Raw genomic sequence first — 25,635 nt, forward strand, 5'->3', positions numbered from 1 at the left:
CAATTAAGGGGCACATTTACTTTCCTATGTCGATTTTTTCCACCAGATGGCGCTCCAGCGCGCCGAGACTGGTCACTATTCTGTCCTGGCTAGGTCATTGGTGGCTGACTCAGAAGCAGTACTCAATAAGGTAGGTAGAAATGGATGACTTTATTTACATAACTGGGGGCCACCCTCCAGAAAATATGTATTAGACTACTTGTCTAGGGCCCATGTACCAGGCAGGACTTGGAGGGAGCAGACACAGTACTCCCCTACTAGCCAGCCTCACTTCCAGCAAATGATGATGTTGGGGTCATTTTCCAGCCGCTCTTCCAGCTCATGATAGCTCATCCCTGGTGGGGTGGGGGTGCCGTAGGTCAGAGGCCTTGGCCTGGTCACTCTCCCTGATGCCTCCCCCTTCCGCCTGCCCTGCCCTCCCTGCCTCCACCTGTCTTGCAGCAGATCTCATCATAGCTGTGACAGCCTGTGTAAAGCCGGGCAGGGTGGCTCTGCTCCTCGTGAGACACCCGCACAGGATATTTCTGCAGTCGTCGTATAAGCTTCTTCATGAGCCCAAACTGGATCAGTTTCCTGGGGTGGGGAACCAGAGAAAAGTGGTGATGCCCCCAGGCCTCCTTCTAGCCAGGTCAACCATTTCCTGTGGTCCCCCTTTCAATTCTGTCTCAGTGGCCAGACTGACCTCATCATCATCTCAAGGAAAGCTGCCTGGGATAGCTGTGCCTAGGATTTTGCTAACTGGCAAGGCCCCTGCTTCCTCTCTGACCTAGGACTCCTCCAGAGAGACAAAGGTTTGCTTGCCCTCAGGCAACACCCTCATGGCTCAGGGAATGCCACTCTGACCGTTCATCAACGTGCTGCAGCTGCTGGGGGTGGCGGCCAATGAGATCTCGTACAGTAGTGCCAGGGCTCAGGCTGCAGTACAGCTGGAACACGTCCCGGAGACTGGCTCTTTTGTGCCCTGTGGGTACCAGGGTCAGCTCACCAGGTGGCCCTCCCCTCCCCAAGGTGGCCTCCCCCACAGCCCAGTACTACCTTGCTTGGTTACGAAGGACAGACACGCTTCCTGCAGGGACTTGTCATCTACCAGGTCCTGGACCTTGGGTGTCGGGCAGTACACATTGGAGTACTAGAAGGCACAGGAGCCTGAATGATAGGTCTGGGCATGGATAGCTGGACCAGTCTGGCCAGTACCCTAGCCCATGATTCATTTATCCATACCCTGGACTCACCTACCTGGAGGATGGACACCAGAGTCACAACACCATAGTACCTACGGGAGAGAGATGCATTCAGCTTCTGAGGACATGTGTCAGCCCATACCTGCAGCCCTCAGGCTCTTTCCTGGCTGGCGTCTATATGTTGGACATGACTGTGGCCCCACTTACAGCAGGTTCTGGATGGCAATGCGCACCAAGTTGAGCTCCACATCTGCCTCAGCTGAGATCTTCTGGATGTGGCGGAAACCATCAATATAGGGCAGTATCTGGACAGGGCAGGGTTGATGGGGGTGAGGCCAGGGCTGTGGCCAGACCAGGTGATGCTACTCAGGGAAGGCTGGCATACCTGTTGTGTGGTGAGGTCCCACTGTGAATTGAAGAAATCCTCCTTGTTCTTGGTAAAGACAGGAACATCATACTCCTGGGCCACAGGAGGGTCTGGTCGCTGCTCAATCACCTTCAGGTGGATGGTGTTGGACTCATCTGCATCGGAACCCCATCCATAGCCTCAGGGCCATCCCACCCAAGAGGCCTTCACTTACCTTCCACACCCACCAGAATTCTTTGAGGCAGGCAGGTGGCTCTGATAATGATCATTCTTTTCTTTCTCTTCTTTTTCTTTTTTTACTAGGGATTGAACTCATGACCTTACTTGCTTGTCAGGCAGGTGCTTATGCTACTGAGCTAAATCCCTGGCCCTGTTCTTTTCTTTTTTTTGTGGTGCTAAGTATTGAAAGCCTTGTACCTACTTAGAAGCACTCCACCACTGAACGATATCCCCAGCCCATTTATTTTATGTTTTGGTTTTTTGAGACAGGATCTTGTTACATAGTTCTGGCCTTGAACTTACTATGTAGCCTACGCCAGCCTTCAGTTTGCAATGATCCTCTTGGGGTTATGGGCATCTACCACCCTGGCCAGTTTTTACTTTATTTTAAAACAAGATCTCACAGGGGCTGAGGATTTAGCTCAGCGGCATAAGTGCCTGCCTTGCAAGCAGGCAGCCGTGAGTTCGATCCCCGGTACCGATTAAAAAAAAAAAAATCTCACTAAGTTTTCCAGGCTGGCCTCAAACTTGCCATCCTCCTGCCTCTGCCTACTGAGTAGCTAGGATTACAGGTGTGTACCACCCATTCTTCCCCTCATTAAGAAACAGATCCATGGGGCTGGGGATTTAGCTCAGCGGCATAAGCACCTGCCTTGCAAGCAGGCAGTCGTGAGTTCGATCCCTGGTACCGATAAAAACGAAAAAGACCAAAAAAAAAAAAAAAAAAAAAAAAAAAAAAAAAAAGAAACAGGTCCAAGGGAAGGAATGTGCCTGAGGGGCAGAGTGGGAGAGTTCTGGTGACTGTTGCCCTTGTCCATCATGCACAGGACTGTGGACATCATCACCTCTGCCCATGGCTGTTTTCTGGTCACCAATGTGTTCCAGAGTCTGTTCTCTCCCAGCAGGTCTGCTCACTTTCTCTTACCACTTTCCTATCCCTCTATTCATCTGCTGTCCTTGTAGAGGCAAGGGCATACCTATGGGTAGGGTACACCGGCCAGAGGCGTTTAGCTCCTCCAGTAAGATGGTCATGATGGGCACCAACTTCTGCTTGCTCTCCTCTGTGGACACGAAGCTGCTCTCTAGCTGGGTAGAGGATGGATAGTGTAGTGGGTATTCCAGGGCCCCTGGTTGGCTGGGTGATTATCTGGGTTCTGAGCTAGGTGTCAGGGTGAAGTTGGGGCTTTTATTGGTGGTGATGGTGGGGTAACCAGGAATCAAACTCAGGACCTCATGCTTGCCAGGCAGGTGCTGCACCACTGAGCTAAACCCTTGGCCCGAGACTGGGGTTTTGGAGCTACAAGAATACTTTCCCCTGGGGGCTGGGGGTTTAGCTCAGCGGCATAAGCACCTGCCTTGCAAGCAGGCGGTCGTGAGTTCGATCCCCGGTACCAATAAAAATGAAAAAGACAAAAAAAAAAAAAAAAAAAAAAAAAAAAAACAAACAAACCAAAAAACCCAAAGAATACTTTCCCCAGCTCTCCCTTTCTGCACACCCACGCCCATCTTGTTACACACCTCCAGTGTGGTCAGGTAGCCAGCCAGCTTTTTAACAATGGGCTCCAGGGCACAGGTCTTGGCCTGGGCATCACATACAAAACCCAGGTTGAAGAGAAGTGCATTGCGGCTGTACTTTTTGTGTTCAATGCACACAGGACAGCCTATCAGCTTCTTTTCCATGGCTGTGCTGCATGGGTGGAACACAGTCAGGACACCTCTAAGGTAGTCCCCTCCTCCCAGGATCCCCCCAACCTCCACCCAGCTAGGGCCTCACACAGTGATAAGCTTGTTCTGAAGCTCTGGCTTGGTGATGATGTACACTTGGACGGTGTCAAACAGCTCCCGGGAGATGAAGTCCTCAGGGACCTGGGGACAAGAGTGGCAAGAGGCTGCTCAGTGGACAGTGGGGTTGGATGGAGCTCACCAGATGGCCCCGCCCCCGCAAGTCCTTTCAGTTTTCTTATCTCCCATTTACACAAGCCTATCACTTCTTTGTATTTTCAAACACATCCTTTGCTCTCACTGGCTTCCCGGTTTTGCATTCGCTGTTACCTCTACGTGAAACATTCTTTTCTACCTCAATCACTATGCTATGAATCATTCAGGTCTCAATCCAGGGATTCTCTTGGGCCACCCACTTTAGTTCCCAAGATCCCTCCCCTGAACTTGATTTTCCGAAAACACTGATTATGTGACGTAGTTTTCACTTCCTTGCTACAAGAGCCCGAGACTTAGGTCTGAGTATCGTTCCCTTTCACGATTATCTGCGAATGCCTACATGCTGCACGAGAATCCACCGCCTCCAGTCAGTCAGATGAATTACCGAAAAGGTCCTCTCCCTGTCCCAGTCCCGTGACCCCTGGCGGCACCTGATAGGTGATCTTGGGTCCCAGCGTGGGGTGGAACTCGCTGAAAAATATGCATTCGATGCGGCAGCTGCTGCCCATAGTGCTAACCGATTCCGGGTCGATAGCTCTTGGTCCTTGGCGTGCAGGGGTCACCACCCCGAGAACATCTGTCAGAGACGGCCCCGAACTTTGGATCACTAAGTGTAGCAGATTTGTGTGCACACACGAGCGAAGCCGTCAGCTCTATGGCGCCTGCGCAACAAGACTTTGAGGCGTGGCTGGGGGCTCGTCCCAGGAAGTCCTGGGTTGGTAGGCGTCGCACCCGGAAGTGGAGCTGCTCAGTGACGTGAAGGAGCGGCGGCTCGTGCGGCAGGGCCCAGAGCACCCAACTCATTTTTTTTTTAAAAGAAAAGCATCGCGTCGGGTCGGCGCTGCAGGTGAGGTGAGCAATCCCTAGATTGGAGATGCGGCATGCCAGCAGCACAAAAGGAGGCAGTGCGCAAAGCGATTCGTGCTGTAACTGATCACGCAACTGGGAACTACAATTCCCGGAGTGCTGTACGCTCTCCCAGGGCGTGCTCCTGAGCCTATGCATTCTGGGATTTGTAGTTTTCCTTGAGCTTGCGCATCCTACTTTAAAAGTGGTATAGGGGTCGATAACCATTTCAGATACAAATAGACACTGACGGGTTGCTGGCCCTCTACTGGCATTTTGTGACTATTCCTGATGCTGGCCTTAGTCTGTTTTTTTCCTACTGTAACTTCTTGGAAGAGGGTGACATTCTTGTCTCTTACCCTTTCTGTAGGGGAGTGACTCTTGCCAATGGTACTGTGCTTTCAGGGTCCAGCTGCTGGCCCAGCTGACCATGGCCCTTTCTGTGGAGACTGAGTCGCACATCTACCGAACTCTGCGCACTGCCTCTGGGGCTGCAGCTCACCTTGTGGCTCTGGGCTTTACCATCTTTGTGGTTGTACTTGCCAGGCCTGGTTCCAGTAAGTAGAACTCATAGCTGACTTCTTGGGGAACAAGGGCAGTATGAAGCTTTGGGCCTGACTTCTGACATGCTAAGAATATTCTGTGCCAGAGAGACAGTGTTCTGGGTGAGGCAGATAGCTGTAGGGGCACTGCCAGCTTGGCCAGGCCCTACAGACTACCTGGTATTTTTCCCTTGTTGTTGTGCTTCATTTGGGAGGTGCTGGAAGAGAGGCAACCAGGAAGGGAAGACGGGTGTGGGGTCAGCCTGTTTTAACAGGAGCGGGCTCAGGTTTTCACAGACTTCTTTAGGTGATGAGCTGCCTGTATTCCTCAGCCTGTAGGGATTGGTATGGCTAGTTTCTGGTTGCCTCAGCCCCACAAATCCTCCTTTTCTCATTTCAGACCTGTTCTCCTGGCACCCTGTACTTATGTCTCTGGCTGTAAGTAGGGGGTCTGCATAGCTTTTAGGGATGGGGGTATGGGTATGGATGGTGGCTCCTACATCTTTATGGAAGAGATGCATGCTCCAACTCCTAGCCCTGGTATATATCCCAGCTTGAATCAGCATAGATGTGTAAGCACAAAATGAGGCTTCTCCCACTTCTAGCCAGGGAGCTGAAAAATTGAATTTGGACATTCCTTCCCTTTTTATCTTAATTTATGGTGCTGCATCTAATTTCCTCTGAAATAGTGCACTCATACAGCCAGTTCTTGCCAAGAAACTGTATCTAGCCCATGGAAGGGCTGGTTCTTGAATCATTTATAACTACCACATCTCAACTTTGTTTGCTGGGTGACACAGCAGAGCAGAGCAGACATTTCAGAATAGCACCTAGGAAGAAGTGTGGTGAGCTAACCAGTGAGAGCAGATGTCCTGTCCAGATGGGGCTGCCCACTCTTGCTGCACCAAATGGAATCTCGTCAGCTGGGGACGGGTGAAAAGGGGATCAGCTCAGGTGCGCTGATAGGTTGAGGGGTTATCTAAGGCCTCGCCTGTTGCTCCCCTAGTGGCATAGCACTCTCATTCACTTCTTCTATCCCTGTCTCCTCAGTTCTCCTTCTTGATGACCGAGGCACTACTGGTGTTCTCTCCCGAGAGCTCACTGCTGCATTTCCTCTCGCGGAAGGGTCGAGCCTGCTGTCACTGGGTGCTACAGCTGCTGGCCCTGCTGAGTGCACTGCTGGGCCTGGGCCTCGTTATCCTTCACAAAGAACAACTTGGCAAGGCCCACTTGGCTACGTGGCATGGGCAGGCAGGGCTGCTAGCTGTGCTGTGGGCAGGACTGCAGTGTGCAGGTGGTGTGGGGCTGCTGTACCCCAAGCTGCTGCCCCGATGGCCCTTGGCAAAGCTCAAACTGTACCATGCCACTTCTGGGCTGGTGGGCTACCTGCTGGGTAGTACCAGCCTCCTGTTGGGCATGTGCTCACTGTGGTTCACTGCCTCTGTTACTGGTGGGGCCTGGTACCTCGCTGTGCTATGCCCTGTTCTCACCAGCTTGGTCGTCATGAACCAGGTGAGCAATGCGTACCTATACCGCAAGAGGATCCAGCCATGAGCTCTTCCCAGCCCAGGGGAAGCTGGGAAGGTTCCTTCTTCAGGATAGGTGCTGGGGTTCGGAGCCTCCTGGACTGTCTTTGCTGATTGGGTGAGGGTACACTTAAGGCCCTGGGGCAGTCACGGATAGGAATCCCATGTGTTGACATTTTTGCTGCTCATGTCAGAGTGTCTCTCTTTTCCTTTTCTCTACATTATCCCAAAAGAGCATGTGGATTATGTGTCTGGATGAAACTGGGGTTGCAAGACTGCCTCCCCAGCAATGCAGTTCATCCAGAAATTACAGAGGAAAAAAAGAAAATAAAAATTATGTGAAAACATTGATGGGAGAAGCAGCCCAGACTTGGGGATGGTTCTCACTAATGCCTTCAGCACAAGAAACAGACAGCTGGGCAAGGTTGGGACCCCTTCTGAGTAGTGGAGTATGTCTCAGCACAGGTCCCTGAGACAGGACTACGGAGTCTCCTATGCCATCTAGGGCTCTAGGAGATCCCAGAGCTATAGCTGTGAGTGGTAAAGCTGTGTGTCCTCTCCATCTCACAGCTCTGCACCGTGCCAGTCTCCAACTGTGGTGGTTGGATGTAGACTAAGAGAAAGGGAACTAGGAATAGGCTGTCTCACTGGTGGCAAGTACAGAGTACTATGTGTTAGAGGTGAAACATGGGCAAGAGCAGCTACTTAGGATATAGAGGCCCTCAACTATTAGATCCTCTGGGACGGGCAGAGGGGATCCTGAACTTGTGACTGGAGAGAGACAGATAATAGTAAGAGTCTGAGGCAATGGCTCTGAGATGGCTGTCTGGCAGCAGGCATATATATATATGGTAGAGGGAAGGGGAGTAGGGGAATGGGCTCCCTACCCAGGTGGAGATGCCATGGAGACAAAGTCCTCGGACCCAAAGTAAAGACCATCTAACTCTGCAGTTGAGCGTGATGAAGGGCTGTTCATGGTGGCCTGAGAGCCCAGGAGTCATACCTCAAAGAACTGCTTTATTGATACTCCAAGGCTGGGCTTGGCTGCCCGCTCAAGTGGTCCTGTAGAAAATACCTGGGAACTGTGGCTTTTCTGGCCCAGAAGCAGTCACGGCTGTAGCCGAGGGAAACAAGACATCCTGACAAACTCTGTCTTCCCAGGGGCGAGCAGGGAGGTGCTGCTTCGCATTGACTCCTGCACTGGTTGGGCCCCCATAATGTTTTTGGCAAATGCAAATCCTTGCCTTGGCTCAGGATTCTTGGCAACCAGTTTCAGATGTGAGGGCTGGTCCAGGAGGTGTGGCACCAATGTCCCTGCAGCCACCTGCTTGGGGCTGCTGGCTGAGGTACAATTTTACCTCAGATGGGGTCTTGGATTGGCTAATGCCTCAGAGGCCCCAGACCTGACCTGTTGGTTGTCTGGAGTTGAACTATGTAGCAAGAGTCCTTGGTAGTGTTGGCGAAACAGCAGAAGGCCCTGCTGTCTTTCCTCAGAGTGGTCATGCCCTGGAGTAGCTGAGAGGCATCACAGGGGCGTGGGAGAGATGTTACACTCAAGGTGGTCTGGAGTTATAGCTTTGGGGGAGCTGCCTCAAAGGTGATGAGACTGGATTCTGGGGCAGCCCCCTTTCCCGGAGGTGTAGGAGCCTGTTCTGAGGGCAAGGTGCTGTCCACCTTGGCTCCAGCTTCCTCTTCATCGTCATCCATGCTGGGCCAGACAGTCTGGTCCTCCACTCTCTTCAGCCGCTCATTCAGGGCCTTCAGGGCCAGTTGCCTAGAGCCAGAGGAGACAGGAAAGACACTGGGTTTGGGCTTGCCACATGCCGTGTACCCTTCACCCATGGCTACCTTGCCCATCATGTAAGTCTTCTCTCCCAGAATCCCATGTTTCCCCTGACCCAAGAGGTCCTGACTTTCCCCCAAGATTGTGTTAGGGCCCACTCTGCCATCAGAATGGGGACTCAAAGGCTGAAGAATTTTCTTTTCATAGCTGGGGCACTCCAGGCCAAAAAGGGAAGCTAGATATCTATCTGCCAGACTGCCCAGTAGGCCAGGCACCTGAATGGTTTTGAGTTTGTTGCTTAAGGGTGGATGGATCTAGTGCTCCAGGGTAGATGGGTAAGATGGCTCCTGCCTAGGCACTAGTGTCACATCCAAGAAGGTTAGTAATGCTTTCCTTCTCCTGGTTAGGGTCATCTCAAACGTTTTGACAAAGGTCTTTAAGAAAAAGTGGCACTTAGCATATCCCTCTGCAGTCAGTGCAGGAAGCAGGCCATTTGGGTCCACTTATACACCCTACCTCTGATACCTTCTTTCCTAGAATACCCAAATTTTCCAATACCTGTGTGAGCACAGGCACTTAGCAGAGCCTGTATAGGAAGAGAAACAGCTCACATGGGTAGGGCCCAAGCCACAGCCTGGTGTTTCCTAGAGGCAGACACTTGAAGGTACCTGCCACTTTGCAGGCAGGTGGGAAAGTCTTCTAGCAGGTATTTCCACATGTTTGGTATGCTGGTCCACCAGAAAGTACAGTGACCACACTGCTAGGTAACACTTCTAACAGTGGTCACTGGACTCCTGATGCCTCATCCTCATTCAGCCACTGAGATGAAGATGGGCTGTGTAGCCTGCTAGGTTCTAGAAGAGAACCAAAATCTCCACCATGCCATAGAATAAGACAGAAGAGACAACAAAGGCACAAACATAGCCCAGCATGCTTTCCCCTACCCCCCAGCCTGGCATATGGCAAGCTGGCACTGGCAGGACAGTCCTTTCCTCTTGCTACCAAGGCTTTCATCCGAGAGATGCTGTTGCCAGTTCTGCCTGAGGTTGGCCAAGGCAGAGAGACAGTGCCATGCTAGTCACTTTCTCACAGGGGTCAAAGGGACAGATGGGAAGTACTGCCTTCCTACTAGAGTGTGGCATGCAGCCAGATACCAAACTAGAGGAGTAACCCCTACTTCCATGTACAGTAACCTACCTCTTATTCCCATCTCACCCCTACCTCCCATTTATTTTATTGGACCTGGGTAGATGTTTTCTGAATAACTGGTTAACCCTAACAATCTAAGACTGCTCACAGAAGGAAGGGCCATCACCACTGGCTTGTTCCCACCAGAACAGCTAAAGGCAGCTCAGTTCCTCCCAAGTCCAACACTCCTGGGCCCATTGCCTCTACTGGATAAGATCAGGATAGACCTCTGTCTTTAGGACTTATCACCCAGAGATCCAAGCTGCAGGGCCCAGAAGTGGACCCCTATAGTAAGCCATGAGTGCTTTTCCACACGGATCACCTGGGCCCTCCAATCCTGAAACTTTCAAGGAAGGGATGTACTCTGCTCTCAGGCTGCACAGCCCCAGGGAAAAGAATGCTCAGGAGTAACTCTTCTGCTGAATTCAACAAACTTCCTGCAAGAGCCTACGGCACAAGTAAGAAAAAGCATGAATATCTGACAAATGCAAATGAAAAAAGCTTGCACCATATTGTCTCAAAAACCTCAATACACCAGGCACGGCGGTGCCTATCTCTATTCCCAGCACTCTGGAGGTTAAGGCAGGAAGACTTTGAGTCTGAGGCTAGCCTGGGCTACAAAGTGAGACCCTGTCTCAAAATAAAACAAAAAACACACCCAAAACAAAACCTCTCAAGCCAGGCATGGTGGCATATGCTTTTAGTCCCAGGCTGAGGCAGAAGGCCTGCCTTGAGTTTGAGGCAACCCTAGGCTAAGACCTTGTCAACCAAAAAAAACCCAAAAAGGAACAATGTTGAGAATGATAGAGTTGGGGACTATGTGGAAACTGTGACCACTCTGAGGAATCCACAGATATGGGAGAGTAAGAGATGAATTAAAAAAGATCTCTTGCCTTGACCAAACTGCATCCAGTGAATAATTCAGTTGGGATTCCTGATGCTGTACATGGCTTGATTTACAGATAATGCAAGGATCTCCATTTTCTGGTGTCGTCAGCATGCTCCTGTAGTGGGATCATGTAGCTAGCCTATGCCTTGGGGTTGGTGACACATATGTGCTGAAGGTGGGGTGGGTAAATATAGGGATCTCCCAAGCTTCCCTAAATCAGTGGCAGAAAGACAGCCTCTGAATTAAGGCTCAGGAAGAGGCATAATCCTGACTTGGAAACTAGGGTGGGCCACATCACCTTTATTCTTTGTGCTACCAGAGATTGAACCCAGGATGAGTGCTCTATCAATGAACTACATCCTTAGCCCTTTTACATTTTAATTTTTTTTTTTTATTATTTGACTTAACTTATTAACTTGTCTTTTCTTTTTTTTTAACTTTAACTTTTTATCGGTACTGGGGATTGAACTCATGACTGCCTGCTTGCAAGGCAGGGGCTTATGCCACTAAGCTAAATCCCCAGCCCCCATTAATTTGTCTTTTTGAAACAGGGTTTCATTATGCAGTTCAGGCTGGCCTTGAACTCACTTTATAGTCCAGGCTGGCCTCGAGCTTGCAGCGATCCACCTGCCTCAGCCTCCTAAGTGCTATATTTTGTTTTTTTTAAGACAGGGTCTTAGTATGTAGTTCAGGCTTGTCTTGAACTATGTAGCCCAGGATGGCATCCAACTTGCTGCTATCTTACTTTAGCCTTCTGAGTGCTGGGATTTCAGGCATGTACCACCATGGCTGACCTTACATTTGAAAAATAAATTAACTGCTTGTAGTGCTGAGGGTTGAACCCACAAGCTTGCACATGTTTTGCGTGCACAGTGCCACTAACCTACATCCCCTTCCTCCACTTTTGAGATAAGGTCCCACCAAGTTGCCCAGGCTGCCCTCAGACTTGTGATCCTTCAGCTCGGCCTCTTAAGTAACTGGGATTACAGGTGTGTGCTACAGTGCCCAGCTCAAACTACCTTTTAAGAGCCCCAGTCATCCTTCCCTGTAGCCTCTTCACCCAACAGAAAGGACCAGCAAATTGTTTCTGGATCCCAGGGCCTAGTGTGTAGGATCTGGAGATTCTGAAAAGGCTGGGAGTAGCAGATTTCCATTAGCCCCTTACACAGCACCAACGGAAATGTAGCGTTTTTTGAGATTTGCTAAGTGGAGTGGTGAGAAAACCGTGTAGCTGAGCCCTGACACCCGCATGCTGTGTCTCAAGACCAAAGCCTAGATCTTCTTTCTTTTTGAACCTGCCCCACAACTATAGGTCACCAGCCTATGTGCAGCAACCACTTGACAGCTGGCATATGATTTAACCAAAACTCTCCTAGCTTGCTAAAATTTTGGAACATTTCACAGTACCTTCGCCGTTCAGCATCTTGAGGGTCTGTGCCTGGGAGGCTGATGGTGATGGAAGACGGGGCTCCTACATCATAGCGCTTTACTGTCTTCTGGCATATCTTTACCTTCACCAGGAGGCTATGCACTAAGTTTGCCAGCAGCCCCACCACTGGCTGCAGGATCTCGGGGAAGAAAGTGGCAAAAGCAAAGTGGTCAGCCATGTCCCCTCGGCCCCGGCTGTGGCGCTGGTAGAAGCGAAGATAAACCCAACTGGAGAGCAGTCCAAAACCGTAAGAAGCCAGTGCCGGGCTCTGGAGCAGCGTGGCCAGTCTCAGCAGTAACAGCAGTGCCAGGAGCAGCATGGGCACTACGCTGATGCGCACCTGAGGCACTCGCAGGACCACACAGTCTCCCATAGTTTGCTTGAGTGCCACCAAGACACCAGCTAGGAATCCCAGAGCACCGTGGATGCGGACAGTGAACAGGTAGACCAGGTTGAAAGAAGCCATGTACGTGAGGAGGTAGGCGAAGGCCCCCAGGAGCCCCACAGCCACATTTACCACTGCGAAGAAAATGAGCAGCTCCAAGGCTCCCCAAAGCGGCTCAAGCAAACGCCCTGCCACCACCACGGTGGCCAAGCTGATGGCCACGTCCCATACGTGCTGCTCCATTAGTCCATGGGTGGCCAGGGTCCAGATCCAGAAGTTGGGCGGAAAGAGGTAGCCTGGGGTGACGGCCAGACAACCCGTGTCCACGGCGAAGGACAGCAGGTAGAGGAACAGGACTGCCGCGCACAGCGCCTTTACTACCACGCTGGCGCTGGCCAAGACTGCCCCCAAGTGTTGGCGGGCACCCGGAAGGGCGCGTTGCATCTTCCCGGCGGGCGGCGGCCTGAGGGAAGACGAGCAGGGGCCAGGGGCCTCCCCGGGGCCTAGTCCCAGTCCAGCCCCGACGGGAGGCCCGGGCGCGGGCTCCTCACCGGCCTATGGCCCTGGTGGAGGTTTGGCTTTCGGGCAGGTCGGGGTATGGTTCCAAAGGGCAGAGCTGGGCCTGCTTTCCCCGCCGCGGCTTAGGGCCCTCGTCTGGCCCTTGAGATAAGGTCCTGGGCGACTCCGGCTTGCCCCGTAGGCCCTGCGCCAGGATGGTTGAACTAGCGTTGATTTCAGGTTTGGGCCTCCTCCATCCACGCCAGAGCCCTTCGAACCACCAAAGGAACCAAGGGACTGGCGCCTTGTTCCAGGTCCGAGTCAAGCCCAGTCAGCTCCAGTTCGTCTTCTGCTTTGGCTTCCCCTCTGCACCTCCTCCCTTCGCTTTTCAGGGGCCGACAAACAGGGGTTTTGCGCATGCGCCCCCGTGAAGTCGGTGGGGGTGCGGATTCCTGCCGAATGCGCGTCTTCCGGCTCCTTGGCATGCCGGGATACGAAATACTTGGTCCACTGCCGAGCGCTAGCCCTAGAGGCTTCTGGGTAGAACTACAAGTCCCAGGAGGCTGTGTGCTCGGGCTACTGGCGTCCCGGTGGAGGAGGGTGTGCTGGGAATTGTAGTTCTCGAGGCCATTTTCGCTAGTTCTTGGAATGTGAGGGAGAGTGAACAGGTTCCGAAAGCCAAAAGATTGACGATGGGATTTGGGAGGCTTACAAAATTTTTTTGGCGGATACTGGGGCTAGAACTCAGGGCCTTACACATTCTAGATAATCACTCTACTAAGCCACATCACCAGCACTACAAGTTTTTAAATTTTACTTTGAAGCAGGGTGTCAGTAATAAATTGCCCAGGCTCGCCTCAAAGTTGTGATTCTGCTGCCTTAGCCTCCCAAAAGCTGGCATTATACGGACATGTGCCACTATGCCTGGTAATGAGTAGCTTTTTTGTATAAACATGTGCCACATTTTTGGTACAAGAATGCCCCATATAATAGCAACGCACTTTCTTGCTAAAAAACTAGTGTTATCTGAAATTCAAAACTGTATTTTATAGAGGTTGAGTATTAGGCATTTCCCTGTGATCAAAGGTTAGGTGTTGCTCTGCAGTCAACCCCTATGGAATTCTATGGAGGAATGAGGAGGGCCCTATCTTGACCGAGGCCTGAAATGCTTTTTTTTTGATAACTGGGACGAAACATAGGTGCACTATACCACTGAACAACATCTTCAACCCTTTATACATTTTATTATTTTACATTTACTTATTTAGAGACAGGGTTTCACTTAGTAACTCAGTTTGGCCTTGACCTCACTACGTAGCCCAGGCTGGCCTCAAACTCGAAATGATCTTCCTGCCTCAGTCTTCCAAGTGCTGGGATTATAGGCATGTGCAACCATGCCTGGCCTCTATATTTTGAGACAAGTTCTTGTTATGTTGCCCAGGTGGGACTTGAACTTTTGACTCTCTTGACTCAGCCTCCCTCAATGCCGGGATTGCAGGAGACCCCTCCATGTCTGGCCCTGGAATGTCCTCTTTCATTTGTTTAGCATCCATGGCCCCCTCCAGCTGGCCATCTTGTGAGACCATTAATGATTATTTACTCTTGTTAGCTGGGTTTTCTTCTCATCTGTATTCTGGAGATACACTTGTACCAATCCCTAAGATTATGGTGAGGATAAGATGGATGGCCATCAGTAATGCAGATTGGGCAGAGTTCCTGGCCGTATGTGTGTTGGAAAAAGTGTTGACAAGTACCCACCAAGAAGCCTCTTCAATAGTGACTACAATTCTCTTGCAATGAAAAAAGCAGACATCACATGAACAAGGGTAAAGGGCCTGACTTGCTAGAGGATTTGCAAAAACTGGGTTTGCCTTTGGCCTCTCTTTGGCTAGAGTAGAGCCCCCACTTGCTTCTGAGTACGCTCAACCCTGGCTTCCTAGGGACAGCAGGATAGGCACCTGAGTACCAGCGGGCACTTGCTTCTTGTGCGAACCCTAAAGTCTGACCAGATGGTGGGGGCCCAGTCTGAAACTGCCTGTTGTCATTGTTTCTTCCAGGGCCTGGGCTTTGCCTTGGTCCTCTGGGAGGCTTATTTTAAAACTTTGTTGAGGCAGTAGCTTTTTTCCGGTGGTTTGTGAGATGAAATGAGACAAAGTAGGTCAAAGTTCTGGGTTGTAGGAGGTACTATAAGAGAATTATGCTTTGTCATTCCTGGAAATCTGGATTGCTCCTAACAGAGCAGAGTGGGACTCTAAGGTCCTGGCCATTTGTCTTTATAGCTAGAGTCCTCCCCCTGAGTCTGACACAGTGGATACAAACTGTTTGAAGTGAAAATATGAACATTATTTAATAACTGATCTTCTGTAATAAACCATTTGAAAATATTTTACAAGGAATCACACACACAATATTTTACAAAGTATCTTGACTTTTTTGTTGCTGTTGTTTTTCTGACTCATCTGTACAAAATAGAACAACAACAACAAAACAAACAAACAAACAAAAAAAAAAACAAAGGGCAGAGAAAAGGAAATGGCCCCCTAACCCCCCAGCCCGAGTGAGGGGCAGCTAGGTCAGGTGGGTGATGTGAAGGATCAGACCCAGCTGGGGGTTGGACAACTACCTGATGGAAATTGTTTTTTTTTAAACTTAAAATATATATTTATTTTTGTTTATGTTTATTTTTATATCTCCATTGAGCACCTGACTACACTACAGTTACACACACGCCCCCACAGAATATAACTGACATCCAGGCTGGGCATACACCATGGATACCCACCCTGGCATCAGCAGTGGGCATGGACCATACATACACACTGAGAAATCGACAAGCAACATGACATTAATTAACGGAGCCATTAATTAATGTATCACTCTCACCCCTCTTCCCAGTCCATCTGAGAACCATGGCTACATCCCCCTGCCCTCAGTCCCCTACTGGACATACCCCATGCTGGGATACCTTTGGGGAAATGACCAGAATGAATGGTGTGGAGAGATGTGGCCAGGCCCAGCCTTGTGTGTACATTTTGTGTGCAAGTGTGTGTTCAACAAGGGAGGAGCAGTTTGGCCTCCTGGGGACAAGGAGTGTGTGAGTGTGTGTGTGTGTGTGTGTGTGTGTGTGTGTGTGTGTGTGTGTATGTGTGTGTGTGTGTGTATGAGTGGGAAGAACACAGGGAACAGGCACAGGCCAATGTGTAAAGGCCAGATTGGGGCAGGATGGCCCAGCCAGGAGAGATCAAGTCACTCCTGGTAAGGCAAAGGGCAATGTCTGGTGGGGGTTCCTCTGCCAAGGAGTGCAGGCAGTGGCATGTGGTCCCTCTGGGGGCCTGACACTAGTGAGAAATGGTTATAATGAGCACCTGGCAAGGTGAGGGGCACTTGGAGGACATTGGTGGCTTGGGGTGGGACAGAGGGCTCCCCTCTGCCCTAGCATTTGGCACTGTTTGACATTCAGCTTTTGCGACAGGAGGACTGGCTGGCTGCAGCTCAGATTTGAGGCAGATGGTGAGTAGGAGATGGAGCGTGCAGATGCCGACCTTCCCACCAACTCCTCACCCCGTGTAAGGCTTTTTGAGCCCCCTCTCCCATAATGCGTGTCTGTGTCTGTCCTCTAGGCTATGGCTAGCTTCTGGTCTCTGGGTTCCAGGTGTGTGTGTGGTTGTGTCTAAACTGATGTCACTGTGCGACTGTCCTGACACCTGTAGGCTGGGGGCGAAGGCTGTAGGCCTGAAAGGGACAGGGATCCATGGGGGGCTGCCCCAGAACTTCTCCCCAACCAGGATTTCAGCTTGGATGCACAGGCCTTATGCTGCCATCTCACCTTCATCCATTATTTCCAGGGAAAACAGGTTTGGGCCTGGGTGGGGCAGAGGGGCGATTGGAGTAGTCCCACAGAGGCACGATGCCTAGGCAGAGGAAACCTCCCAATGGGACGCAGCAGGGAAGGCCTGGTTTGGCACTGATACGTGTGGCTTCCCTGTCCGAGCCCGCTGGAGTCCGGGATCTGGGGACTTTAGTTCAGCAGTGAGATAGGTCCTAGGTGCCAAAGACTGGCGTCCTCCTTTGGGACTCTCCCCTCCCACCCAGCAGAAGTCCTTCACTGAGCAAGGGACGAGGTTCCCAGATGGAGTGTGGGGGTGGGACAGGGGCGGGGCTAGGAGGCCAGGGCGGGGCTAGGGCGGGGCTGGGTCGGGGCGAGACCCTCAGAAGCGGTGGGAGGCGACGCGAGCTTGGACTTGAGGCTGGGGCCGAGGAGGCAAGCCCAGGAGGAGCAGCAGCTGCAGGGAGATCAGGACGCCCAGCGACGGAGGGAAGGAGGCTCCGCGGCCACAGTCTGAGGTATCTTCCTGCGGGGAGAGGAAAGGCGTGAGTCGGCGTAGGAGGGCGGAGGGTGGCGGAATGGCAGGTCCGCGGTCCGCTTCTCGCTCACCGTTGCGTTGTAGTCAAAGCAGATGTGTGGGCCCCTCCGGTAGCGCGGTCTCTGCACCAGCTCACACTGCTCCGGGCCGTCCGCTGGGCATGAGTGGGGAGTCAAGGAGGCAGTGGCACGGGGCGCGGGGGGAGGCTTGAGGGGAGGGCAGGCGGCGGGGGCAGGATACAGTGTGTCTCCTTCTGCAGCAGGCGACCGGCCTCACACTGGCTGCACAGCGGCTTCTCGGCCACCACAAAGAGCAGGTTGGTATTGGTCAGTCTCTGCGCGTGGAACAGCCTGCAGGGCACCGATAGGCGGGGCCTGGGTTAGCTCCGCCCAACTAGCCACACCCCGGGCCCGCCCCCTCCAGCCCCGCCCTGCCCTCCGCCCCATATCTCCCATCTCCTCCCCTCTTCTTGCCAGCACCTGGAGCAGTTTCCGCAGTCAATGATGGCGTTGTAGGAGGCGTTCACCGAGCCGAAGTAGTATTGGGTCTGTTTCATGATGCAGCTGCTCTCGCGTGTCTCTGGGCTCCCTTCAGCCTCCGCAGGGTCTGCGGGGCCCAGAGCGCCTCAGCCCCGCCCACAGACCCTGAGCCCGCCTTCCTTTGGACTGGGCGCGGGGATGCAAAGACCAGCCTCCCTAGGTCTACCTACCCGCCTGGAACCAGCTGTGATAGACGAGGCCGTACAGCAGCTGCTGGAACAAAGACCTGCAGGGCCAAGGACACCGAGTCAACGGAGGCCACGGCGTTATCTCACTTCTTTTTCGAGCCCGCCGGACCAGGCATTGCCTTTTCTGCCTTCCTTCCCCAGAACTCACCAGGCGGCAGCAGAGGTCCACCAGGCCAAGTTAAGGAAGTCTGCAATGGTGGGCTGTAGTAGAGAGAGGGGCATGGGTTGTACTGCTGCCCCTCACCTTAGGTTGCTCCCTGACTCTCTGATGTCAGAGGTGGGGGTCATCTTTGATCAGGTCTCCCAGTCCCCCATCTTCAGGCTTTTTAAAAAAATTTTGGTACTGGGAATCGAACTCGGGACCTTGCATTTGACAGGCAGATGCTATATTCCTGCCCCCCTCCCCTTTTAAAATTTAATCTTTTTTTCAAGTATTTCTTAGGACTCACCACAAAGACACCCCGGGGTGCAGCACCCAGGTTGCCAGTAGGCTGGGGGGCACAGGCTGCCTGATAGTCGTAGGACTCCTTACGGGTGTAGAAGGAGTTGTTGTAGAGTGCCAGCATCAGGTTTGCATCCACCTCACTGAAGAACCTGCCAATCTGGGGATGTCAGGAGGGAGCCCTGGTCACAGGGCTGGCAGAAGCATACCCCCATATCCCTTCCTTCCACCCTGTATGTCCCCCTTCCACCCTCTGCCTTCTGATCCTCACCTGGTCCCACTGATGATTCTGGTTTGATAGTACCAGGAACCCTCCGTCATCAATGAGGACACAGAGTAGGTCCTGAGAGGTGGGGAGGGGGAGGAAAGTGGAGAGGGGGTTGTCCCCAGACCCTCTGCTTCAGGCCCTGGCACACCAGTGGTTCAGTGTGTGCGGAGGCATCCTACATGCTGGTTAGGCTGTAAATCAGGATGGAGCTGCTGAGACCCAAAGGCTGGGGGTGGGCTTGAAGTCACACTTGAGACTAAGACGTCTGGGAGTGGGGGGGGGGCTGGGGAGCTGGGGCCCAGGGCATACGCACCTCATTGTTAACTTCACAGTCCATTTCACAATGGCTGTTGGGACCACACTGCTGGGCAGAGAATGAGGACTGTAAGGCACCTGCCAGTTTTCCTCCCTTGTGTCACCCCTCACATATCAGTTGCCCAGGTTATCTGCACTAGCCTCTGCCTTCTGGAGGTGCTAGAGCTACTCAAGTGAAAGGCTTGGTAGGGGTCCCTGGCAACTCCAGAAAGGACACTGCCAGGCTTACTCATCTCTCTTCTGTTCTCATACCTTTTGAGGCTGGTCCTGGTGGGTACGGTTACTGGCAAGCACCTTGAACTTCTCAGCCCAAGCCTCCAGGTCCAGCTTGACACCCACCACTGTGGGAGACAGGAAAGGGGCATCAGTGCTGCCTGCCTGGGAAGCTCACTGCCTCTCACCCCACCTCTGTCCCAGGCATTCACCTGCTGGCCGCAGTGTGCGCCCACTTAGGCTGAGCTCCACGGCCGTGCTGACGAGGATGCCCACTGCTGTGTTGTTCTCCAGTTCCAGTGGCCTTAACAAGGCTGGGGTGGGGTGGATGACAGTCAGGGATGGTGGCCACACTGACCACTCCAACCTCAGCCCTACCAACCCAGAGCCAACCCTCATCTAAGTACCCAGCACCCAGCACTGTGTTTGGCACAGCCCAGCTCTTGCTTCACATCTGCCCTGGTTTCAGCAGTGCCCTGTTTGAGTGGGGCCTCAGAGAACAGTGCCTATCCTTGACTGGGCAGCCAGGGATGTTGAGGCTTCCCACTTGCTGTTGGGTACCCTACAGACACTCACTGTCCTGATGTAGGGGCTTGAAGATATAACCATGGTTATCCAGGCTGCGGCGGTAGAAGCTGGCATTGAAGGGTTCAGGGTTCTCTGTCCAGTCCTCAGCTGCCCTGGAGCACCCAAGGGAGGCAGAGCTTGGTGGGTAAGGGGTGGTTTATGGGGGACAGTGGTCTCAGCAGTGCAAGGAGATCTCAGGGTAGCCAAATAGGGGCAAGGTTCCAGATAGGACAGGTGTTGGATAGTGGGGTAGGTCACTTACTTGTTGGGGAAGACACGTGTGATGCCACCATCAGTGGCAGCAAACACGGCCAGCAGGCTGTACCTGGGGGCAGCAGGGGGGTGTGGTCATAGGCCTGCCTCCTACCGGACAGGGCCAGGGCCTCTGGGCCCATCCCAGCCTCCTGCCCCTGTAGCCTGGGTAGTGCATACGTGTTGAGATCCTGGTCCCGCCATACACGCTCCACCAACTGCTGTGTGATGCCTGTGTCCAAGATCAGGTTGTGCAGAAGGAAATTGTTGCCTGGAATAGAGAGGAAGGAGTAGAGGGATATCTTCTTGCAGTGACTAAGCTACCCTTCCCCCTACCCCCAAGTCTCCAACAGTAGCTTTGCTTGGGCCTTGGGCCAAGCCCTGGCCTGAGTTTAGCCTGCATATTTCCACACCTTCCCAGTATCCAGGTATCTGCTCCACCCGGTTGCCTGGACATCACCCAAATCCAAACACTCACACTGCTTGGAATCTGGAGTCACTTTCTCCATGAGTTCAATGAAGGTTTTCAGGAACTCGGTGTTGTTGTCTGAGGCATTCAGATCCTTGCAATACTCTCTGGGGTAGGGATGGGGGGGCAAGAAGAGTGGGCTTGGGGAGCTGGACAGGGCAGTGGGGTCAAGGCTTCCCAACAGGCCTTCCTGGCTGCTTGCTGAGAAACCCCCTCCTCAGGAAGAGGCTTGAGTGTTCTTACAGGCTGCAGCTGCTATGTGCCTGCAGGCTGTCAAGTCTGAGCTGGGGCAGGTAGACTGACATGAGAATGGTCTGCTTGCTCCACCTTGATGATTCTCCTGGGCTCGGCCCTGGAGAACCTCCCATCTCCTGCATAGCTGGACCTAGATGGTGTTTCTGGGAGGCCTTAGAAGGTGCTACTTATACGCCCTACAGGATTCCTGTAACCACAAGGTAGGACTGAGTACTAGCAGTGGCTTCTGCGTCTTGTCTTTCTTGGCTGTGAACCTTTGGGAAATTCACTCAAGATCCCTGAGACTCACTTTTTCCATAGTACCAGAGGGTATCAGGACTCAGTATGAATCTGTGAGTCCTCAGGTTGACTGTTGTCCTTTCCTAAAATACTCTTGCCCTGCTGGTGGGCTGGCCAAACCCTCACCTCTTCCAGGTCCTCACTAGGATCGGGCTCTGGGCCCAGAAAACATGTAAAGTGTGGTAGGGCCTGCTGAGGACTCTGCTAAGAAGTCTTGGTGAGCACTCCCTCTACCCTGCTCAATGGAGCTTTCTCTCTTGCCCAATATTTCTGCTACTATGGACCTGTCCACTGGCCTGTGTGCTAGATACTCTGTGGGAATTTTAAACTTGTGCCACTTCTCCAGGCTGTGCTAGGGCTCATAACTTAGATGAACTGCGGCTGAACTCAGCCTCTATCCACTCCCTGGTCCCCAGGGCCTTTATGCAGTGCACACCCTGTGCCTCTGTGTTTGGAGGCCACATCCGACATTCCTAGTGATGCCCTCACAGCTGTATTCCAGATATAACATACATGTGATAGGTACATTCACAACCGTAGGGTACTTCATTCACTCACCCTACATATTTATTGAAATCTCCTGAGCCAAAGATGCAGAGGTGACAGAAACACAGTCTTCTCCCTCAGAGAGGGACTTCAGGGTCATGTGGTTCACATATATTCCCATGGTCACTAATACACAGAGCCCACCCATGTTTATACCCTGTCTTTTTTTTTGTTTTTGTTTTTTGAGACAGAGTCTTGCTATGTAGTCCAGGCTGGCCTTTTACTCACTTTGTAGCCTAGGTTAGCCTTGAACTCACAGTGATCTTCCTGCCTCAGCCTCCCGAGTGCTGGGTTATCAGGCATGTGCTCCTGTGCCCAACTCTGCACTCTGACTCTTACACATATACACGATTCACAAATACATACACACATCTCTAGAGAGAATCAGAAGTCTGTGGGTGCATGCACGCATGTGCATACACACGGAGGTTTGGAGTGTCCAGAGCCCCCATGTGGTGCCTAGAGTATATTTGTCCACTGCACCTACCTGCCCTGATCCAAAACCCAGGACACACAGAGGGCTTCAGCAACCGGGTTCCCTGGCCACCTCAGATGTGGGCCAAAGGTAGGAGTAAGCGCAGGGATGTGTGTGCATGCTGAACATGTGCTCCAGGGATGGTCCAGGCTGGGCTGGCCACAGACCCTGACCCATCATTTGGAGGGTAGCTCCTCAGAGCTCCTGGCTTCCCTCCCTCCCATTTGTCCTCCATTCTCAGTGATCCACCACACCTAGGCTCGGCACTGCTGGCACTGCTGACAGGGGCTCTGGCTGGATCAGCCCCCAGACCCACACAAACACTGACAGACACAGGACAATGATGGGGTGCAGGGAGGGGGATGGGCAGGACACCACAAACCAGCGCAGCAGCTGCCTAGCAAGGGACTCCTTCCTGGTGGCCTGGGAGGGCAGGGAAGGTGAGCAGAGTCCATAGCCCTCCTGTCCCAAGCCTGGTGGGAGATGGGCTGTGGGCCACTGGCCCCTGCTGCCTGGTGCGGCTACATGGCCTGAGTATGTACACAGCCGCACATACCAAGCTATGTATGAGGGGTGTTGGGGGGCGACACCGCACAGGACACAGACACACAGAGCTCCAGGCAGCGGTGCAGGAGGTGGGCCAGGGCGGTTGGGGTAGGGAGGACACCTCAGCAAGGCCACACGCAAGCTACCTGGGAGCAATGAAAACATGTCCTTCAGACTCAAAGCTGCTGGGGAGCAGGAACTCAAAATCTGCAACAGAAATGGGGGGTTATCCGGCGGGGGCTGGGGAGGCAGGAGGCTAGGGGGTCAGAGCTGAGGGGGTTGGAGGGCAAGGAAGAGGGTGGCTTGAGGGACCGGGAGACACCAGCAAAGAGGGAACCCGCCACTTCCACTCTCAGGTTGGAGCCAGAGAAAAGGGACAGGTTAGGGTGGAGGGCCTGTGGAGACTACAGCATCACAGGAGGAGGGCAGTTATAGCCAATATGTTGCCCAGGCCTGGTCCTCTGTCGGCAGTGATCCCTTGGCGTGGCTGTATATGCTTCCATACTGCTGTATAGCACATATACACGGACACACACACACACATATATATACACACACTGCTATATATATGCATGGTCTGGGGGAGGTGCCAGTCTCGCTCTTATTACATCCATAATGGGAAAAAAACCACATGCTGAGCTTCCTTTGCCTCCAAAGAGACTTTGAGGAAGGGAATTGGCTTTTGGCTGTGGATTTTTTATCTTTCTTTGCCGCAGCTATTTGCATTTTGGTAGATCTAGCTTTTGTTCTGTGTCAGGCATCAACATGGCCAAACCGAGGGGTTTCTCATGGGCATAGACAGTCCAACCAGAGACGTGTGGGGAGCTGGAGGTGGATGGCAGTGCATTGTGGGGGGTCTGAGTTTCCTCCCTGGGTGTGGGTGGCATCTGCACACCTGTCCTGGATGGAGAGTGTGAGAAGCAAGTGGGGAAGAAGTGCTGTGTATCCTCCCTTGCTATACAGGTCTGGGCTCAGAACAGCAGGGAAGAATGCTGGGGGTGCTGTGGAGGGGTCTACCAGTTAGGCATTGTGCTGGGTTTATGAGCTGTGCCCATTCGTGAGCACAGGTGCATGAGTGTATGTGTGTGTGCATGTGTGTGTCTTTGGATTGAACTGTGAGTAAAGCTGAGGATGTGACCAAAGGGCTTCACTGTGAACAGGCTATTGCGTCACTGTGGACAGGCCACTGCAGTGATCTGCCTCTGAGATGGGTCCCTCCGTCCTTGGCCTGTCTCACTCTAGGCAGTTCACTGTCTTAATCTATCTTTACTTACATCCCAAACTCTCTATTGTGCAGAGGAGGTTTTTTCCACCCTGTTCTCAGATATTCCCATGATGCACTGCAAGGATCTCGGCAGAGGAACCTTGGAATGTTTTGAGGGGCTGGGCAAGTCACTGGTTGGACTGTTCCTTTCTGATAGGACTATGAGGTAGGGTTTGTACACAAGCCAAAGGGGAAGGGGTGGAGGGTAAGGAAAGGAGGAGGAGGAGAAAGAAAAGGGGGAGAAGGAGGAGGGAAGGAGACTAAGCTAGGATTGCCATGATTACCAGCAACCTGTAGTTCTGGGGTCACTGGATGGGATGTGGAAGTCTAGGAGAAAAAGACAACTCAAACCAGTGAGAGTAGGGTACATCCTCCAACTCCACCCTGGCCAGTGGGAACAGCTGTATCCCTCCTGCTGGAGTAGGCCTGACAGGGTCCCTAGTGGATCTTGAGGGGCCCTTGCCTCCAGGGCAGGAGGGCAACCCCTTATGGCTCTGCATGCCTGGTCTGGCCCAGTTTCCTGTGACAGGGTAGCCCTTTGTGCATTAGTGACAGAGGCCTCTGTGTGCTGTGCCTCCTGCCACCCTCATTGTTCTATGCCTGGGGATTACTGCTCACCATTCTGGGAGTTCTTTAGCTTGGGCAGCTCAGAGTGCCAGACTCCCTTTCTTCAGACCTAGATTGGTTCCCCCCAGGCTCTTCTGCTGGCTTCAGACCACATTCTGTACCTGGCCAGGTCCACAGAACTTGAGTCTGTCTGCATTTGCCTCTCCAGGGGAGCATGTTTTCTACACCTGCTGGTCCTCACCAGCAACAGTGAGTACCATGGGTGGGGCTGGGCCTAGGGTCTCCACAAAGCCTCTTGGGGCAGTAAGAGCAACCAAACCCAGGAGCCTCAGCACCTTGGCCAGTGCCTAGGATGAGGGTTTGGCCTTGCTTATCCCGTGGCCTGGATGCCTGCCCCATGTGACCCTCTGCTCCAGGGTCTTCTGATCCTTTCTGTCTCCCTTCTTAGAAGGCTTCCAGCTTCTGGAGCCACTGCCAGAGATCAGAGGAGAGTGAGCTGTGCCAGAGGGAGCCTCCAAGAGGCACCTCTGAGGGGCGATCTACCTCCTAGCCCTGCATCTTGAGCCCTTCCCTTGCTGGGTAGAAGGGAGTAGAAAGGCACCCAGCCCTGCCCCCACTGTTGAGTTGTCTTAAAGGGATAGAGGAGGTAAAATGTGTGTGTGTGGAGGGGTGGGGTGGGGTGGTGGCACAGGCCTTCCCACAGGGAGAAGGAGTACAAGGCAGGGGCCTAAGCCCTCAGATACTTTGGAGAACACCCTGCAGGCAGGCTCAGGGAAAGGGCCACTGGCTCTAAGGCTCTAAGGTTAGGAATCAGAGGACAGGCATGACTGAGGAGCCAAGGGATGCTGGGAGGGGAGCCCTGGTGGGTAGAGGTGTGGCTGGTCCTGGGCAGGGAGGGGGGCAAGCAGGGGTGTGAGGGCAGGTGGGGTGGGGAGAGGAGGGTGCGCTGGTTCTGAATATACTTGCCCTTCAGTTTGCTGATTGGCACTGGGACAGTCCACCAAGAGAGAAAGCGAGGAAAACAAAAACACAAACACAAAAACAAACGAAAAGGGGGAGGGGAAGGGGAGGGGCACAAACAATATTTTATTCAATGACTGTTTGAATGAAAATATTGTGTCTCATCATCATACCGAAAGGAAACTTCTTGCAAAAAAACGACATGAGAGAGAAAGAGAGAGCGAGAAAACTCAAAGGGGACAAGCCCCAGTTGGCCAGGCAGGTGGGGGGCGCCCGGTGGGGCCGGAGCCCCAGCCTCCCTCCCAGTGACCTTGGGTGGGTGGTGGGCAGGCAGC

General features: G+C 52.8%; 4 protein-coding genes across 19 annotated transcripts in view; 1 reads left to right on the top strand and 3 right to left on the bottom strand.

The window, feature by feature from the left end:
* Positions 1–131: 131 nt before the first annotated feature.
* Positions 132–4,375, bottom strand: Nprl2 (NPR2 like, GATOR1 complex subunit). Its single transcript, XM_003476697.4, has 11 exons — positions 4,137–4,375; positions 3,542–3,633; positions 3,286–3,454; positions 2,745–2,853; positions 1,567–1,703; positions 1,389–1,486; positions 1,237–1,273; positions 1,036–1,129; positions 844–961; positions 431–573; positions 132–335 (listed from the first exon to the last, which is right to left on the bottom strand). The coding sequence occupies exons 1-11, from the start codon at positions 4,212–4,214 to the stop codon at positions 268–270; spliced, it is 1,143 nt and encodes a 380-aa protein (XP_003476745.1). The 5' UTR covers positions 4,215–4,375; the 3' UTR covers positions 132–267.
* Positions 4,376–4,418: 43 nt separating this feature from the next.
* LOC100718337 (transmembrane reductase CYB561D2) lies at positions 4,419–6,966 on the top strand. Of its 5 annotated transcripts, none has more exons than XM_003476698.5 (4): positions 4,419–4,557; positions 4,957–5,108; positions 5,494–5,531; positions 6,144–6,966. In XM_003476698.5, exons 2-4 carry the CDS (start codon positions 4,982–4,984, stop codon positions 6,645–6,647), a joined length of 669 nt encoding a protein of 222 aa, XP_003476746.1. In that variant the 5' UTR covers positions 4,419–4,557; positions 4,957–4,981; the 3' UTR covers positions 6,648–6,966. The 5 variants fall into 5 exon arrangements, with proteins under 5 accessions (XP_003476746.1, XP_005006732.1, XP_013015202.1 ...); XM_005006675.4 differs by having other exon boundaries at positions 4,426–4,552; XM_013159748.3 differs by having other exon boundaries at positions 4,429–4,552; positions 4,922–5,108.
* A 650-nt stretch (positions 6,967–7,616) lies between these two features.
* On the bottom strand, positions 7,617–13,233 carry Tmem115 (transmembrane protein 115). Its single transcript, XM_003476462.5, has 2 exons — positions 11,887–13,233; positions 7,617–8,393 (listed from the first exon to the last, which is right to left on the bottom strand). Exons 1-2 carry the CDS (start codon positions 12,735–12,737, stop codon positions 8,189–8,191), a joined length of 1,056 nt encoding a protein of 351 aa, XP_003476510.1. The 5' UTR covers positions 12,738–13,233; the 3' UTR covers positions 7,617–8,188.
* Positions 13,234–15,112: 1,879 nt separating this feature from the next.
* Positions 15,113–25,635, bottom strand: part of Cacna2d2 (calcium voltage-gated channel auxiliary subunit alpha2delta 2) — a 128,946-nt gene continuing 118,423 nt past the window's right edge. For 3 of the 12 annotated variants that reach the window (XM_063248906.1, XM_063248895.1, XM_063248899.1), the window contains 17 exons: positions 25,307–25,327; positions 22,656–22,716; positions 20,418–20,515; positions 20,120–20,210; positions 19,950–20,012; positions 19,697–19,800; positions 19,333–19,434; positions 19,160–19,248; positions 18,906–18,956; positions 18,596–18,667; positions 18,332–18,484; positions 18,031–18,083; positions 17,865–17,920; positions 17,635–17,761; positions 17,395–17,505; positions 17,227–17,314; positions 15,113–17,143 (listed from right to left, as the gene is read on the bottom strand). In XM_063248906.1, the coding sequence (XP_063104976.1) occupies positions 17,000–17,143; positions 17,227–17,314; positions 17,395–17,505; positions 17,635–17,761; positions 17,865–17,920; positions 18,031–18,083; positions 18,332–18,484; positions 18,596–18,667; positions 18,906–18,956; positions 19,160–19,248; positions 19,333–19,434; positions 19,697–19,800; positions 19,950–20,012; positions 20,120–20,210; positions 20,418–20,515; positions 22,656–22,716; positions 25,307–25,327 (1,484 nt within the window). In that variant the 3' untranslated portion in view covers positions 15,113–16,999. The remainder of the gene's footprint in view (positions 17,144–17,226; positions 17,315–17,394; positions 17,506–17,634; positions 17,762–17,864; positions 17,921–18,030; positions 18,084–18,331; positions 18,485–18,595; positions 18,668–18,905; positions 18,957–19,159; positions 19,249–19,332; positions 19,435–19,696; positions 19,801–19,949; positions 20,013–20,119; positions 20,211–20,417; positions 20,516–22,655; positions 22,717–25,306; positions 25,328–25,635) is intronic. The other 9 variants (XM_063248896.1, XM_063248900.1, XM_063248898.1 and 6 more) reach the window with 7 other exon arrangements.

Source organism: Cavia porcellus, unplaced genomic scaffold (genome assembly GCF_034190915.1).
Source record: "Cavia porcellus strain 051 isolate PalLab524CR breed Dunkin Hartley unplaced genomic scaffold, mCavPor4.1 scaffold_5, whole genome shotgun sequence".
Taxonomy (NCBI): Eukaryota; Metazoa; Chordata; class Mammalia; order Rodentia; family Caviidae; genus Cavia; species Cavia porcellus.